The sequence below is a fragment of the Bos indicus x Bos taurus genome, chromosome 15 (genome assembly GCF_003369695.1).
Source record: "Bos indicus x Bos taurus breed Angus x Brahman F1 hybrid chromosome 15, Bos_hybrid_MaternalHap_v2.0, whole genome shotgun sequence".
NCBI lineage: Eukaryota > Metazoa > Chordata > Mammalia > Artiodactyla > Bovidae > Bos > Bos indicus x Bos taurus.
Genome location: NC_040090.1, coordinates 47,812,652 through 47,831,449, shown reverse-complemented (window position 1 = coordinate 47,831,449; position 18,798 = coordinate 47,812,652). Strand labels below are relative to the sequence as shown.

Below are 18,798 nucleotides of genomic sequence, written 5' to 3'. Positions count from 1 at the left end.
GCAGAGTACATCTTGAGAATCGCTGGGCTGGAAGAAGCACAAGCTGGTATCAAGATTGCTGGGAGAAATATCAATAACCTCAGATATGCAGATGACACCACCCTTATGGCAGAAAGTGAAGAGGAACTAAAAAGCCTCTTGATGAAAGTGAAGAAGAGTGAAAAAGATGGCTTAAAGCTCAACATTCAGAAAAGGAAGATCATGGCATCCAGTCCCATCACTTTATGGGAAATAGATGGGGAAACAATGGAAACAGTGTCAGACTTTATTTTGGGGGGGCTCCAAAATCACTGCAGATGGTGACTGCAGCCATGAAATTAAAAGATGCTTACCCCTTGGAAGGAAGGTTATGACCAACCTAGACAGCGTATGAAAAAGCAGAGACATTACTTTGCCAACAAAGGTCCATATAGTCAAGGCTATGGTTTTTCCTGTGGTCATGTATGGTGAGATTTGGACTGTGAAGAAAGCTGAACACCGAAGAATTGATGTTTTTGAAGTGTGGTGTTGGAGAGGACTCTTGAGAGTCCTTTGGACTGCAAGGAGATCCAACCAGTCCGTTCTAAAGGAGATTAGCCCTGGGTGTTCTTTGGAAGGAATGGTGCTAAAGCTGAAACTCCAGTACTTTGGCCACCTCACATGAAGAGTTGACTCATTGGAAAAGACTCTGATCGTAGGAGGGATTGAGGGCAGGAGGAGAAGGGGATGACAGAGGATGAGATGGCTGGATGGCATCACCGACTTGATGGACGTGAGTTTGAGTGAACTCTGGAGTTGGTGATGGACAGGGAGGCCTGGATTGCTGTGATTCATGGGGTCGCAAAGAGCCAGACACAACTGAGCGACTTAACTGAACTGAACCTATTTTCCTTCCTAAATCATTAGTTTTCAAAGGAGTTTTCTAACTTAAAGCTATTTATATAAATAACTAATATTTTATGTTCTTTCAGAAAAGGATACAGTAAAATTTAGGGAAAATTTAAATTTATACATAATTAGGCTAAGAAGAAAAAATTAGTACTACAATTTGTTTTAGGAAAATGTAAGGTGCGTTAGTGAAGCCAGTAGTTATTCAGGACCGATCTAGTCAACATTCTAAAAATGACTTCAAGAAAACAGTTTCTTAGAATAATTTAACTTGGACTGAATTTATTTTCCTTTTATATCTTAAAACTCATTGCCATAAAATTATTCATCATATTTGCAATAAATGTAATCATATACCACTGCTGTTGCCTTATCTATAGAGAGAATATCTCTCCTCCCTAACACCCAGTGACTTTATATGGGACATTAATTCAGAAAATATTGATTGATTATCTTTTATTTGCAAGGCACTATTCTTGATACTAGGCATTCAAAAGTAATTAGTTTGGTCATGACTTCAATAAGCTTATAGTTTATCAAAAATGATAAGACATGTGTATAGCTATGCTGTTCAGTCACTAAAGTTGTGCCAACTCTTTTGTAACCCCATGGACTGTAGCCCATCAGGCCCCTCCGTCCATGGGATTTCCCAGGCAAGAATAGTGGAATGGGTTGCCATTTCCTTCTCCAAGTGATCTTCCCAATCCAGGGATCAAACCCGCTTCTCCTGCATTGGCAGGTGAGTTCTTTACCACTGAGCCACCAGGGAAACCAGTGCATATCTATACACAAGGTTTTTAAAAAGTGATAAGCTTTGCAGGAAAGGTACAAATCAGATGCTGAGGATCTTTATCTTACATCCTCTCCAGAGCCATAAGCTTGTTCCAAGAGTTTGAAGCCTCCTCATCTCCTAATGAAAGTGAAAGTCACTCAGTCCTGTCTGACTCTGCAACTGCATGGACTAGTTCTCCAGGCCAGAATCCTGGAGTGGGTAGCTTTTTCCCTTCTCCAGTGGATCTTCCTTTCTCCAGCCTGGGCGTCCCTGATAACTCAGTTGGTAAAGAATCTGCCTGCAATGCAGGAAACCTGAGTTTGATCCTTGGGTTGGGAAGATCCCCTGGAGAAGAGAAAGGCTACCCACTCCAGGATTCTAGCCTAGAGAATTCCATGGACTGTATAGTCCATAGGGCCACAAAGAGTCAGACATGACTGAACTACTTTTACAGCTCCTAATACAAAGCCTAACATATAGAATATATTCAATTAATGTTTGCTTAGAAGGTGAGCTATTTGTAAAATTATTCCGTAAACCTATGCCTGTTAATGAATGGCATTCTTTTATCCAAGACAGATCTAAAGTCCTCAATCTGAAAAGCTCTATACTTATATCTAAAATATTTTGTTAGAATGTGAAAATGTTTACTTTCATGAGCACTTTCTATCTTTACAGTGAACTTTAATTTCTGATTTCTATTGCAAGGCTCTTTCTACTAAATCTTATCTAATATCTTACTGTCCAGTTTACCCAGCTCTGTAAGTTTTATAAACTATGGCCATACTTCTTCCTGCATCTAATGTATCAGTAACCACAACACCCAAGGAACTCCAAGAAATCACAATTCTTAAGGAATCTTGTCTTTCTTAAGTACAATCCTAATAAAGAAATATAAAATAAATGATTGTCAAAACTTTAGAGGAAGCAATTAACACTATTCTATTTCTAAAAAGCAACTATAATGTTCAATTATTTTGAAGGATTTCTGAATTTAATCAACTTTAAAAAAAATAGATTTGTGTCCAACAATCTGTTTTTCAGCTTTTCTTCACTGGTTAAAGTTTCCTGAAGGACTTGTGATTAAGTAAAATTGACTTTCTTCTCATCTTGTGAATCAGGAGCTAAAATGAAGACATAAATGATTTCTAAGGACTCTTACCTGTCTAAGATTTCTTGACTCTTTAATACTCAATAGTAAGGCATATTGGTGATGATACTAGCCACCATTTATCGCCATATAGTCATTACTTTTCCAACTCTCAACCATCTCCACTCCATTCAATATGTAATGTTCCCTCACTGGCTTAGCACCAACTCCATCCCACCCCCATCCCTGCCCCTTTTGAAGACACCTGGCTGAATTTTAAAAGACAAGAGTGTAACAGAGTAAAAAGGAAACAAGACAGTCCTTTTTCTCCCTGAAGTTCTAGCAGTTTGACTGGCTATTACTTGTGAATTTTTCTTGCCACTGAGTCATTGCACATACAGAATTATGAAACTTTAATTTCTTTAGAGGCTTGTTATATTAGAGAAATTGTTCCAAAGAAAGCAACAATCATGACATAAGCACATCTGGCTCTTGCAAATTATTCTTTATTAAGCTTTCATTTAATTACATGTGCTGAAAGGTCTGTTTTTGATTACTGTAATTTTTTTTTTATTTGTCCATCTGAATGATAGTAATGCTGGAAATTACATACAAACCACCTGTTTTTTCTCGTCTACTAATATGGCAAAGTTTGAGCTGTTTTCTCTGTGGTTGATGAACTAGGAAGCTTTCTATTTATTATGATAAAAATATGACTATCAAGGTAATGGCTTAATCTTGATGATAATAAGAAAAGAAAATATTTGAATGGCATTTTAAAGCATTAAATTATGTTAAAATTGAGGTATCTGAATTCTGGTTAACCATAACAGATTAACACATTTATTTATCACCAGTTGCACCCCAAAGCTAATAAATCGACTGTTAAGGATTTCACATCCTGTGCTAGGAAAAAGAAGCTTGACTTTTTTCCTCCACAAATCTGGCTATATTCTCTTTAGGATTATGCTATATGCAGCATAGAGGAAGGAGGGACTGATACTGGGCCTTAGGGATCTTGAGGGCAGCACTCTGAACACCCAGAGGGGTCAGCATCCCTAGAAAAGTTTAGTCAGTGCTGAATTAGAATGATGTTCTTCCAGAAGTGCCTAGAAAAGTTTAGATCAGTTTCTTAGTTCATGAATATTAAAATTACATGAATGGACATAACAACATTTAGTGCACCTTATAACGATTTTAAGTACTCGAACAAATATTTGAGATCAAAGGAATTAGTCAAATTCCTTTCTGTATGATTGAAGAAACTGAGTTCCAGAGCAAGTCAATCCTTTGTTTAGGGTCCTAAACTTATTTTTAGAAGGACCAGGAACAGAATAATGGCTCCCATAGCACTGCTCTTTCTTTCTGTTATACTATTTATTCTTTTTTATATTCTTCTTTAAAAATAGTGAAAGAGAAATTTCAAAGCATTCAGAGAAATAGTTATCTAACAATACGGTAAGTTTTTTCAGAAGCTCTGTTTCAGCTGCATTTAAAGAGATGATTTTTGTCTTCCCTGTTTTGCAGCAGCTCTATGCCGCTCAGCTGGCCAGCATGCAGGTGTCACCTGGAGCAAAGATGCCATCAACTCCACAGCCACCAAACGCAGCAGGGGCAGTCTCACCTACTGGGATAAAAAATGAAAAGAGAGGGACCAGCCCTGTAACTCAAGTTAAGGTATTTGCTTTGCAGGATTATGGAAACAGTTTGGAAAATAGCTTCACAAGGAAGGTAGTGAACCAGGCTGTGCTGGGCATAAACAGCAGGAAGCAAAGCAACATAAAGGAACCCCAAAATGTTCCTCTTTATGGTAAATTTCATGATTGAGCACTGAGAAACAGGTGTTTCCCTTTTGATAACAATAGTGCCATATTGTGAGATCTTTACCTGAATCTGCAAACTTACTTCTCAACAGTTTTTCCCCTTTGGATTCTGGCTTTTATTTTTTAATGTTCATTGGCATGTATGGCCATGGTTTTATTACCAGTCTTTGTCATAGTCTTGTGACACTTCTCTCTAACTTTAAACAGGTGGGGAGCCAACTGATAGTGCTAGAGGAGGAGGATCTCAAAACTTTAGATTGACAAGAAAAAAAGAGAACCCGATGCTGGACCTTTATATGGTTTGATGGTAAAGGTCTCTCTCCCTCAAACAATAGTTATAAATGTGGGCTTTGAGGAATGAGTGGTGTCATAATCTAATTATGCTTCAATGCCATGTATAGTTGTGATAGGATAAATAGGATCGCCCAAGTTATGACTGAAACATTAATAGATCCTTTCCTCACTGATTTTCAGTGTCTTAAAATGGAGTAGCCAGGAAGTACTTGGTGACAGAGGGGAACTGATGATCCCGTCTAACTTTGTGCTGCAGCTGGTACTTATAGGTTTTTATGATTGTTTTTGCTTCCTATATTGAATTTAAAAATTCAGAAAGTTCAAAGAAACAATTCTTTTATATCATTGACTTACTTACTTTGAAGGATACACTAAGCACAGATGTATTATTGTATGTGTCCAAAGTACTGCCTTTGGAGAAATTTTGCCATTATTACTTCATTACATGGGAAATACCTAAGGCCAATGAAACAGCATTGAAGTCCACAAAATTACTGAAATTGTTTTATTTTCTAAAACATGTAGATAGGAATTTCGAGATTTCAGGAAAGCCATTAAAAATATGGATCCCAAATACCAAAGATTAAAAAAAAAGTAAACATAATTAGGAGGGATAGTTCTGCCTGTGCCTGTCCAAAGGAATTAATTTAATGTCCCCCATGCCTTTACGGTCTCCAAAAAAGTAAATGAACATTTATGCTTTGTGGTTAGAAATATTGAGATATGACAATAGGGGCTTTACATTTAATAAGATAGCATTAACTTATGGAAACAGACTATTTTGTGTTCCAGGACTTTCTTTTTGTGAGTAAGAGAACACTACAATTCAAACCAAAGCACTTTGTTTAACTATAGTTGTTGGAGTATAAGCATATCAAACATCAGTGACTTGAGGTATTGAGTATTAAATATTTTAACATGAAAAAGTCATTTTGTAAGTGAGTTGGCCAAATGGAATTGCACCAAACCAAGCCTTTACTGGATGAGTAAAATGTTCCCTGGTTAGACTCAAGTTTATATCTGCTTTTACCATTCCAGCTTTGTGGGCCAACTGAATTTTATTACTCACTTGACCACATACAAATTCTTAGGGAGCTCTCTGTATAATTTAACTTGACTCTACTTTATGTTAATAACAAAGGAAACATTTATCATACTTATTAGATTGTTTATTGTATGTGTGAGTAAAACTATATAGACTAAGACATAAAGCAAATGTTTTAAATTTTTAAAATAGCTCCAACCTATTATTGTAGAAGTTCTAAAAATAATCTTATGTTTTGCTAATTGAAAGAATTAGGGTCACTAAAATATCTCATGTTTCTTTCTATAATCATTCTTTCCCTCTGTATATAATATGACTGTGTAACCTAGGGCATTGTTAGCTGAAGGTAATAAAAATAAAAATAGATGGTCTTCTGTTCCTTTTTCCCCCGAAGAATTTTTATTTGCTACAGTTGTCAACATCAGTAGTTAGGTTGTTTCTGTTCAAATGTCAGTTCTATGACTTTTACTAGATGTGTCACCTTGGGCAAGTTACTTAACTTCTTTTAATGTTAGTTTTTGCCTCTGCAATTTGAAGGTTAATATTATTATGGGTCTTCAGTGAGATAATACATCCTCTAGCATATAGTAAATATTTAATAAATGTTAGTATAGCAATGATGTTGATGATAGGAATCTGATGATAATAAAGATGCTGGTAAGTGGTAATAGTTATTGTGATTGAAATATCTGGTTGTATACCCTGAGAGGTTCTAAAAGAAACCAAGAAGTTTTCCATTTTAAACCATTATGGAGGAACAGGGATTCTATTTGCTCTTCAAATTTAAAGAAGTAAAACTCAAGACAAAATATAAAACAGTGGTTTCAGACATTTCCAGTAGGAATACAGGAAAGTGACCTCTGATAGAAGCGAAACAAGAGAGGCAGGCACCACAGCTGATCCAGCTTACTGTCTTGAAAAGCTTCCAGGCAATAGTGTGGGGTGTATGTGGGGGTTCCCCACATGCTGCTTGGCAGGCTTCCTGAGTAGAGAGACAAGACTTCAGAGTTTCAAGATGCCAAGGTAGATAGAATTTGTGAGGTAGAGTGCCAGAGGAGAGAACTGTATAGAGAGAGAGCACAGGAGATCCGCAGAAGGTTTCCCTGTATTTAGCTGAGTATTGAGCAGCTTATACATGTGAGGAAACATCTGAGGCCAGGGGGAAAGCAAGATGTAGCAGGCAAAACCACTACGAGGTTCATGAAGAACTGAGGATGATTTGTATTCCCGTTGGCCAGATTGGAACGATCTCTTGATACATGGGTACCAAGTAGAGTCCCTAGCAGGGTATTACTTCACTGCTGCTGCTGCTGCTAAGTCACTTCAGCCATGTCCGACTCTGTGCGACCCCATAGACAGCAGCCCACCAGGCTCCCCTGTCCCTGGGATTCTCCACGCAAGAACACTGGAGTAGGTTGCCATTTCCTTCTCCAGTGCATGAAAGTGAAAAGTCAAAGTGAAGTCGCTCAGTTGTGTCCAACTCTTAGCAACCCCATGGACTTCACTAGTAGGGCCAAATTATCTCTATACCTGCCTAACTCAGTTTAAAAGCAAGCCTGGTAAGGCTCTCCATGTCTTAGAACAAAGTCCACAAATATTTAAGGTAACGTACAAACTGAAATCCAACACTGTAAAAATCTCAATGTGGAGCATCTATTCAATAATTATCAGGCTTGCAAGAAAATATGAAAAATAATGAAGAGAATAAATCGATCACTAGAGATAAACCTCAAAATAACACAGGTGATAAAATTACTAGATAAGACAATAAAAACAGCTCTTAAAAGAGACTTTCAACTAGACCAAGTGAAGAAGTAAGCATATCTGCTTCTCTTCACCCACAAAGTGTCTGTTGGGGCAGGACAAGCTGTGAGGATGAACAGCAGGCCTGCCATGGTGGAAAAGAATTGACTTGATTGGGAGTTAATCAGTGCTTCCCATGCTCAGTGGCACTGTTGGTAGAAATGGAAATTATTGAATTGTAAGACTAAATAATAAATTAGAATATACAGCCATACTTTTTAATTGAGCTTCACTTTATTGTCCTTCACAGCTATTGTACTTTTTACAAATTGAAGGCTTGTAGAAATCCTGCATAGTCAGATGATGGTTAGCAATTTTTTTAGCAATAAATTATTTTTAATTAAGGTGTATACATTGTTTTTTAGATATAATGCTGTTGCACATTCAACAGACTACTGTATTGTATAAACATAACTTTTATATGCACTGGGAAACCAAAAATTCATGTGATTTGCTTTATTGGGTTATTTGACTTATTGCAGTGGTGTGAAACCAAACCCATAATGTCTCTGAAGTTTGCCTATATTCAAAAATGAATTATAAAACTAGATATTATAAACTCCACATATTCAAGAAACATGAACATTATAAGGCAGGGCATGGAAAATTCATATTGAATGCTGAAGATGAAAAATACAGTGTTTGAGATGAAAAGTACACTGGATTGGTATTGATTTGGAATAGCAACAGATTAGATATTACAGAAGAAAAACTAGTGAGCTTGATGACATGACAATGAAACATAGAAAAAAAGACTATCAGTGCTGTAGAACATCAAATGGCCTAATATATACAAATAGAGCCCCAGAAAGAGAAGGAAGGGACAGAAAATATATTTTAAAGAGTAATGGCTGAAATTTTTCTAAATTTGAAGACGCTGAACTAAGGGATCATAAGAAACTTGGTTAAGTAAAAGAAATGTGGAGAAAACTAACTACATACCTAACGTAGAAATCACCGTTATTGAGAAGTGAGTAAAGTAACTAACTAGTCTAAATATCCTTTGAATTCAGAGCAAAGGCAAGTAAATTTTAATTAAGTACTGTTTGTGAGGGATGCGACTATGTTTCCTGAGGACCTATCGTATATCTGCTGCTGCTAAGTCGCTTCAGTCGTGTCCGACTCTGTGACCCCAGAGACGGCAGCCCACCAGGCTCCCCCGTCCCTGGGATTCTCCAGGCAAGAACACTGGAGTGGGTTGCCATTTCCTTCTCCATATCGTATATCTAGAGATAAAAGTACATTGCACCATAGATGTGCCAGATTACTTATTTCCTACCAAGACAAACAAGCAAAACAACAAAATAAAGCTAGGGTATCATGACACTATCAAATTACTTATTTTATCTGATAATTCAGCAAAGAAAAAAAGTGCCTGGGATTTGGAGCCTAATAAACTATAATTCAAATTCTGTCCTTCCCTGTATGGCTTTGGATGGTCATTTTATCACTTTGCTTCTTTCTTTGTAAATGTAGAATACTACTCCCCAGTCTCATAGTTATTGGTAGTTAAATGAGCTAATATACTTGAAAATATCTAGCACAATGTTTAGTCATAATGGCTCTTTTGTGCATGTTATTTACATTTTCTCTTTCTAATCCTCCCTCCTGATTACTATTTTCTGGCATCCCTTTTTCTTCCCACTTAAACAATGACCCTTAGTGCTGGAAGAGACCTTAGAGATCAGCTAGAATCAGGCCCTCTTTTCTATAGATGAAGAAATTGAGTCCCAGAGAAGTGACATGTTTGCCATAGGGGAGAAAGTTCAGTGTGTTCTAAACAATGATGTGAAACGCAAGTTCTCTGTGCCTTCTCAGAAGCAAAAGAGGAGTTAACATTTGCTGGAAATTTTGTTTTAAACACAATACTGCAGATCTTAAAAACCTAGCATTTAAATGAGTATGTTCATATTACAATTAAATTTCTAGAATGAAAGAAGTGTTGTTAAGGGTGTTACATGGCAGAATAAATGAAACAAAAAAATAAAGGTAAGGAGCTTAGCTTTCAAGCTCCTGGTAAAACCAGCGTTAGAAGCCAGATATTTGAATACTGTGCTCAGTATAGAAGAACAGGCATCTTAAAATAGACATTCTGTAAATATATGCAGCAAAGAATATAAAGAGACATCACTTCAGACGTGAAAAATAAATTGCATATAGCATGGTATGTAAAACATAATTATAATGTGTGTTTGCTCTTTACAAAAATTAATTTTAAACATGAATAGAGACCAGAATATAGACCATGAAGAGTGCCCACGCCCAGAAAGCCACATAGAAGCCATGCTGTGGCATGCGGCTCTCTGGGCAAAGGCCCAGGAGAGCAGAAGAAGGCTTACAGTGTTTCCATTTTTAAAGTACTTGCAATTGTTTGATTTAAAATATATATTAAAAAATTAGCGGCAGAGCCCATTTATAGTTCCAGGAACTTTTCAGAGAAAATAACACAAAAGCACTACAGAGCTGCTGAAATTTTAAATAATTCTTTGTAAATGCCCTAGGTTAATTTGGATCCCTGAAAACACATTAGGAAATTAAGCTGTAATGTGAGCTAATTCAGATTTTAATTTGGCAAAAAGAATGATCCAACTACACAGTTAATGTAAATAGAAGCATAACACAGGGAAATTAATGAGGTTTCCTTCCGATGAATCTTCAAGGAGGTAGATAATTAGCTTCTTTTGTTATTATTGTGGAGAATGTGGCATTGTCTCTGAGGTGTAAAATAACTGTGGCTTACTAAGTGATAATGTGCTTCATTTGTCTTTTTTTTTTTTAAATAATTATTTATGTTAAACTCTTGTAGGATGAAGCAGCAGCACAGCCGCTGAATCTCTCATCCCGACCCAAGACAGTTGAGCCTGTAAAGTCCCCAACATCTCCCACCCAGAGCCTCTTCTCAGCCAGCAAAACCAGCCCTGTCAATCTGCCTAACAAAAGCAGCATCCCCAGCCCCATTGGAGGAAGTTTGGGAAGAGGATCCTCTTTAGGTAAATGGAAAAGTCAACACCAGGAAGAGACTTATGAATTAGGTAAAGGAAAGCAAAATGCGTTTAATGATGACTGATTCTTGTTTCCAAAGTATTCTTTAGTCCAAGAAAAATTTAAATACTGAAAGTAAATAACGTAAAAGTAAATTCTTTTCTACTAAAACATAACCCAGTGTGGCGTCTTGGGTGACTAGAACTTTCAGGAAAGGTAGATCCAGCAATCAGAGACTTAGAAATTTCTGTGTTGAGTCAGTGCTTTGTCACTGAAGTGACTCTAGGCAGAGTAAGAGTGACCATGAACTCTCCAAGGGCCTAAAGGAAACTGGCCTGAAAGCTGCCTGCCAAAAGTCTAAAATTTTTTGAAATTTTGTTTTCTTTGTAAAATGTGAATTTTATACCTTATCCTATATCAGTTTTGCATTGAAGCAAATATGAATGACACTTCAGTGACATCATATAAAATAAAGTGGATATCTAGTAAGATATGTCATAGTGATCCTCTGTCTTCTTACATTCTCTGATACACTGCCAATTGTCTCTAGGGATGTCATACCCTGGTGTGAGAAGTATAGGGGAAAAATGGGATCTGGCATCAGGCAGCCTTGAACTGAGAAAGAGCCTTTACTTACTAGCTGTGTGACCCTGTGAAAATTATTTAATATTTTTTTTAACTGAGTTTCCTAATCTCTGGAAAGGAAATATTATTTCCTAGCTTATAGGTTGGTATGAGAATTAAGACAGAAATGTATATATATATAAAGTCTCTAACATGATATCTGGAACCCAGAAGGCATGCAACCCAAAAGACTAGACAGCCAAATACCAACACATTTACAAATACATGTGGAATGAAACAGTAATTGTGAAAGTACTTGTCAGTGGCAGAGAGCCAAATAAATATGAACATTATTATTACCATGCTCTATACATTTCTTAATTTTCCAATAAGACACAGAAGTTCAAAGGGATTTGGGACTAGAACCAGCATTTCTTTACCATATTATCTTCCATGTTTTCTTTAATCCTATAGCCTGAATTGCTTACAGCAATAAATAATGTATAAGTGTAGCCATTTACAGTTTAACCAAACATTTTGTCTACCTTATCTCATTTGATTTTTCACTATCATCTTATGAGTTAGGTAGTATGTTATTGTTATTCTTGTATAATAAACTGTTGTCTTACAGATAAAGTGACTCACCCACAGCCATGTAGCTGTTAATTAGCAGAGTTAAAACTAAAATCCAGGTCTTCTCACATATAACTCAGTGCTCCTTTTGAAAACTCATAGTTGGAACATTTGCTGAACAATGCTGAATCTTAAGTGGCTCTTCTGATGATAAGATGTAAATCTTCCTTACTGAAACTGGGGACATTAGGATCTACTCAGCAGTCTATCCTCTTTTTGAGTCAGGACACTCTTTTAGGGGCTCAGAGATTTTCACTCCAAGTCAGTGGGATCACTGTGGCAAACAGAAATGAATCATTCCCAGCATGTGAATATGATCACGGGATTATTGAAAGTTGTGAGATGAGGGGAAAAAAGCCAACATGAGGATAAATAATAGGCTTGATCTTGAAATGGCCCTCCTATAAACCACTTCTAAATTTTATTTGGAAAGCATTTGTTTTCTGTACTTAGCATAGTGAGGGACAAAAATGACTGTATCACAGGCCCTTGTTCTTTTGGAGTTTACATCTTAGCAGAGTGTATTCCTTAGATCGTGAACTAGAAATGAGCTGAAGTAATAGCACCCTTGTTCACACAATACTGGATGGATTTTCTTTTTTTAATCAGAAAAGCTTCAGAGCTAAAGATACAGGGTTTCCATCGGCTAAAAAGTGGCTGTTTAACTTTCTAAAACTTTTCCATAGATAGTGTTGGGAATATTTTCTAAACTTGAGTGATAAGCACATGTACTGCACACGCATAGACGTGAGCTTGATCGTGGTCTGGTTTCCTCCGTCCCATCTGTCTCTGTGAGGTGTGTGCACATACACAGATACACACACACATATACACACACACACACACACGTGTGCTATGAAATGCTCATACCAGGAAACACACAACCTCATCACATTAAACTTTACCACAGCAGCTGAAATCTGTCAGTCAGTTGCCTTCTTTTTGTCTAAAATTGGAAAAGCTAAAGTATCAATTTTAACCTACAATAAAATGCAAGATATAGAGGAAATTTTGTTTAATTTTAAATTTTGTCCTTCTGTGCTGCATGGAATATAATGAAAGTAAATATTTTCACTTTATTTTAAGCTTTATCCTTATATAAATTCCATTCCCACACATTCAGCCTCACTGTCAAGAAGACAGGGAACTGAGAGCAGTGGGTGTTCAGGTTGTGGGTAGGAAATGGGTTGTCATTCTCTTGGTAAGTAACTGAGGCAGCATGAGTGGAATGCTTCATTAACCAGCCAGTGACTGGGGAACAGAGAGTGTGGTGTATTCCTTCCCACCCCCTCTCTCCTGCAGTGGACGTGTGAACACACAGATACAGATATCGCTACAGGATGTGTATAGCCTCACAGATTTTTTTTTTGGCTGGGTCAGAAACAGCTTTCCTGCATTAGCACACTAAATATAATAGACAGCCTGCACAGATGTCTCTGTGCTCCTTCCTACCACTTTCATCCCAACTACTCTCCCACTAATTGTTAAATATAACCAGAAAAGGGGTGTGTGTGTGTGTGTACATATATAGGAATCTAGGAACCTTCACTTGTGAGGAAGCGGGTTAACAGAGCCCAGATAAACTGAAATGCTAGGGCATCCTCCAAGAACTAAAAACAAAAAACCCAGCACAACTCAGTTACCCTGAATTTCTGTGGTCTATTGCATTTTTCTTAACAGCGAACGAGCCCCTTCCTTGCTCAGAGAATGTGGTGTTCTACAGGGGAGTGGACAGTAGCAGTATTTTTTAAGTGCCTAACCTTACGACCCTCTAATAATACATCCTGTGTATGCAGATATCCTGTCCAGTCTCAACTCTCCTGCCCTGTTTGGGGATCAGGATACAGTGATGAAAGCTATTCAGGAAGCTCGGAAGATGCGAGAACAGATCCAGCGGGAGCAGCAACAGCAACAGCCACATGGTGTTGATGGGAAACTGTCCACCCTGAATAATATGGGGCTGAACAACTGTAGGAATGAAAAGGTAAAACTTGCTTCCCTCCTTCACTGGCTCTGCTAGACCCATTGACTCATTTTTATCTGGCTCTTTCCAGGCTCCAAAGCATCAACCTGCAGCCAAAGATTCAGGCTTCTAGCTTGAGGACTGTCTTGCATTATGTTTAAGCATTGCTGCTGATTAACAAATATACCTTTTCCCTCTTAGTGTGGGTTGCCTCTCAGGTACCCAACGAAACACCCAAACTCCTGCCATTGGTGTTTTTCTGTCCTATTCCAAAAGGTTTAGAAATATCTTATAATAAAGGGGGTATATGAGGTTACAGACTACCAGAATATTTTATAAAAGCATATATACTCAATGAAGGCTAATATATTATTATGACTCATCATTGAATTTATTACTAAGTTTTCTGTCAGCCTGAGCAAAACAGAAAACAGAGAAACTTATAAAATGCATTCATTTATTTTTTTGATTCATCAGATTATTTATCAAGTGCTTAGTGTGTAATAGACACTGTTCTAGGCACTGGAGATACAACAGTGAACAAATGAGACAAAAATCTCTGTTCTCATAGAGCTTACATTCTGATAGGGGAACACAGATGAAGAAGAAAATAAACAAATACATAATGAATAATGTTGGTAACAGGAGGAGGTGAATCATTGCCATGAGGGAAATAGAAGCAAGTTAAGGAAATACAGAGTCACAGGATTGTTCCTTTAGGTAGGCTGGTAAGGACTCTGAGGAGGTGTTGTGTAATAGAGAGAGTGAAGGAAGCCCTGTGCAGGCCACAGGAAGAGCATCCAGGCAGTGGGAACAATAGGCTTAGAGGCCCTTAGAGTGTAGGACCAGCAACAAGGAGGCCAATTTAGCAAGAGCAACTGGAGGAAAGGCAGAGCAGTGAGACCTAAAGAGAAGTCTCTGCCTGGGGCAGAGTGTGGTAGACCTGTAGGCCTTGGAAGGACTATGTGTATTTCACTCTGAATCTGATGAGAATTCCTGCCTCCCTCTTCACATGGCTGTCTTCCCTCTGTGTATGTCCCCATGTCTCCAAATCTTCCTCTTCTTAAGAAGAACATCACTTATTGAATTTAGGGTCCACCCTAATCCAGTGTGACTTTAACTTGATTATATCTGCAAAGACCCAGTTTCCTACAGATAGAAAAATAGATTACATAAATATATTAATTTAATACATTAAATTAATAATGAATTAACTCCCCCTCCCCTACTTTGATTGATCCTTTTAGCAAGAAGTTCACATAAAGTCGGAGAAGGCAATGGCACCCACTCCAGTACTCTTGCCTGAAAATGGGGTCGCGAAGAGTCGGACACGACTGAGCGACTTCACTTTCAATTTTCACTTACATGCATTGGGGAAGGAAATGGCAACCCACTCCAGTGTTCTTGCCTGGAGAATCCCAGGGACGGGGGAGCCTGGTGGGCTGCCGTCTATGGGGTCACACAGAGTCGGACACGACTGAAGTGACTTAGCAGTCACATAAAGTAGGAGAGAAACTATCTGGGGGAATGGTGGGCCTTTTGGTGCTGGATAAGCCATAAGCTTTTATACACTTGGGACCTGCTATGCATAGGGATTGTTGTTCTGTCACTAAGTTGTGTCTAACTCTTTGCGAACCCATGGACTGCAGCATGCCAGCCTTCCCTCTCCTTCACTATCTCCTGGAGTTTGAGCATACTTTTTTTGGAGTTTGCACCACCTCCATGTTGCTCAAACTCCATGTTTGCTCTATATTCTATGTCTGGTTATATTCATATCCATTATATTATATCTGTTGTGTTAATGATGCCATCCAACAATCTCATCCTCTGTCTCCCCCTTCTCCTCCTGCCCTCAACCTTTCCCAGCACCAGGGTCTTTTCCGCTGAGTCAGCCCTTTACGTCAGGTGGCCAAAGTACTGGAGCTTCAGCTTTATCATCAGTTCTTTCAATGAAAATTTAGGGTTGATTTCCTTTAGGATTTGTCATAGCTTAGTCGCTAAGTCATGTCTGACTCTTGCGACCCCATGGACTATGGCCTGCTAGGCTCCTCTGTCTATGGGATTCTCTAGGCAAGAATACTGGAGTGGATTGCCATTTCCTTCTCTAGGGGATCTTCCCAACCCAGGAATTGAACTCAGGTCTCCTGCATTGCAGGCAGAGTCTTTACCAACTGAGCTACAAGGGAAACCCTCTTTTAGGATTGACTGGTTTGAACTCCTTGCTGTCCAGGGGACTCTCAAGAGTCTTCTCCAGCACCACAGTTTGAAGGCATCAATTCTTCAGTGCTTAGCCTTCTTCATGGTCTAACTGTCACATCTGTACATGACTATTGGAAAAATCATAGCTTTGACTATATGGACCTTTGTCAGCAGAGTGTTGCCTCTGCTCTTTAATACACTGTCTAGGTTTGTCATAGCTTTTCTTCCAAGGAGCAAGCATCTTTTAATTTCATGGCTGCAGTCACCATCTACAGTAATTTTGGAGCCCAAGAAAATAAGATCTGTCACTGCTTCCACTTTTTCCCCGTTTATTTATCATGAAGTGATGGGACTAGATGCCATGATCTTAGCTTTCTGAATGTTGTTTTAAGTCAGCTTTTTCACTCTCTTTCACCCTCATCAAGAGGCTCTTTAGTTCCTCTTCACTTTCTGGCAGTAGAGTGGTATCATCTGCCTATCTGAGGCTATTGATATTTCTCCCAGCAATCTTGATTCCAGCTTGTGATTCATCCAGCCTGGCATTTTACATGATGTACTCTGTATATAAGTTAAATAAACAGTGTGACAATATGGAGCCTTGTCATACTCCTTTCCCAATTTTGAACCAGTCCATTATTACATGTCTGGTTCTAACTATTGCTTCTTGACCTGCATACATGTTTCTCAGGAGACACAGGGCTACTGAGTAGAAATTGGGGTAAAAGCAAGAGAATGGATACATGCAGCAGAGAACATCTCCTACTTTACAATTTTGTCAAGGGTGAATCCTAAAATTAGTATGAGAAGGATGTCAGTGATTTATCTAAGTCTTTTAAACTGTATTGGTTTTCAAATGAAAGTGATATATGGTTACTAAAATGTCTAATAATACAGTGGTATGGTCAATAGCTAATTACCCTTCTCACCGCATTAACTACCGTTGGTGATTCACAAGTTTTCTTTGCATATGTGGGAAGTATTAATGAGTTTAAAGGTATATATTCTCACTTGGAGTGGTAGGCCCTGAGTTGTCACTTGCCAGCTATGTGATATTTGGTAAGTTGAATAACTTCTCTGGATCTAAAGTTCTTCATCTGTAATGTGAGGGTAGTAATCTGGGTTACAATAGAATAAAATATATATGAATATACCTAGCAAAGCCTCAGGTACAGAGTGGGTACTTTCTTATGTTTCCCATACCTTTTAGGCTACCTTATGGGTGATCTTTGAATATATAGAACAAATGAGCTATTTTGCCACAGATATGAGTTCCTCATAACAATGATGGAAGGGTCAGCAGAAGAAAGCAGAGTTAAATGTTTCAGATGATGGCATATTGACCAACTTACATAGTTAAACTCCTTTCTAACTGAGTTGATACACAAAGCTATGGAAACTTCAGATTTATTAAGTTAGATCATGGTTTCATAATGTCATAATTTCATAATGTCATAATAATGCTGATGCCTCAGCATTATTGACATTTTTGGCTGGAGAATTCTTTGTCATGGGTGGCTAATCTGGCCTCTACTCATTAGGTGCCAGCAGCACCCCTCCTTTTGTGATGACCAGAAATGTCTCTAGACATTGCTAAATGTCCCCTTTTGGGGTAGGGAGGACAAAATTACCCCTAGTTGAAATATCACTGGGCTAAATAAATATATTTAGAATTAATACATTTCAGAAATTTTATTCCACAAAAAAACAAGTTATTTAAATAATTACATGTGTGTGCTTAGTCAAGCTCAGTCATGTCCCACTCTTTGTGACCCCATGGACTGTAGCCTTCCTCTGTCTGTGGGATTGATTATCCCTGCAAAAATACTGGAGTGGGTTACCATTTCCCCCTCCAGGGGATCTTCCTGCCCCAGGTATTGAACCTGTGTCTCCTGTGCCTCCTGCATTGGCAGGTGGGTTCTTTTGCTACTGAGCCACATGGGAAGCCCTTTCAATAATCACATTTGTTTTTAAATTATAGAGAATCATTTGCTTTTGATTAATGTTATGAATAAGATATTTCTTTGAAAAATATTTCTAATGAAAAACTAGAATTTTTGTTTGGAATATTAACATAGAGAATATTTAAAACAGATGTGTGTACATCATTTAGGTTGCGGGGGAAATAAGAAATAAATTCAGTATTGTTACAGCAACTCTGCCTTTCAGTGAAGCCCCTCTGTCACATTAAGTAGGCTTAGAATAGCAACATCCTGAAATGTTTGCACTAAACCTAAATAGTAAATTGGCACTGGACATCCCTTCCTTCCAGCAGTGACTCTCTTTGTCTGACACAATGACCCTATATTGTTGAATTTATATCATCGATTCAAGTTCAAGCTTAAGACTCTACTAACTTCAAATACTCTGGGTTAATTTTAAGTATTTCTCATTGACTTTTCTTAATTCATATAGAGGAAAGAAGTCTGAGCCTCTGAAATAATAACACCTTATTTTGTGTTGGAAGCCACCAGTGAGAGACAAGAGATTAGGTTAAGATTGAAAATTAATAAATCTCAACTTGTCCTAAAATATGTCACACAATGTAATTGAGCTCCTGGAGATAAGTGGCAAAATGGCTTCTACAGAATCAGAAAACCCTTGTTTCTCAGTTGAAGAGAGTTGTTGTCTCAGTAGATGACCTTATAGGGGTTGAATTCGGGTTGCTGGAAAAGTCCATTATATTCAAGGCTGTTGTGTTCACAGGTTCTCCTTTACATTCTCTCTCTCGCAAATAATGTCACTGTTTTGAATGTATATTTGTTG

The 18,798-nt window shown here is 38.0% G+C and overlaps 1 protein-coding gene across 23 annotated transcripts in view; it reads left to right on the top strand.

Annotated features, from left to right (window-relative positions):
- Positions 1-18,798, top strand: part of SOX6 (SRY-box 6) — a 723,815-nt gene that overhangs the window by 622,708 nt on the left and 82,309 nt on the right. For 15 of the 23 annotated variants that reach the window (XM_027563370.1, XM_027563368.1, XM_027563367.1 and 12 more), the window contains 3 exons: positions 4,257-4,406; positions 10,501-10,726; positions 13,670-13,857. In XM_027563370.1, the coding sequence (XP_027419171.1) occupies positions 4,257-4,406; positions 10,501-10,726; positions 13,670-13,857 (564 nt within the window). The remainder of the gene's footprint in view (positions 1-4,256; positions 4,407-10,500; positions 10,727-13,669; positions 13,858-18,798) is intronic. The other 8 variants (XM_027563381.1, XM_027563361.1, XM_027563362.1 and 5 more) reach the window with 2 other exon arrangements.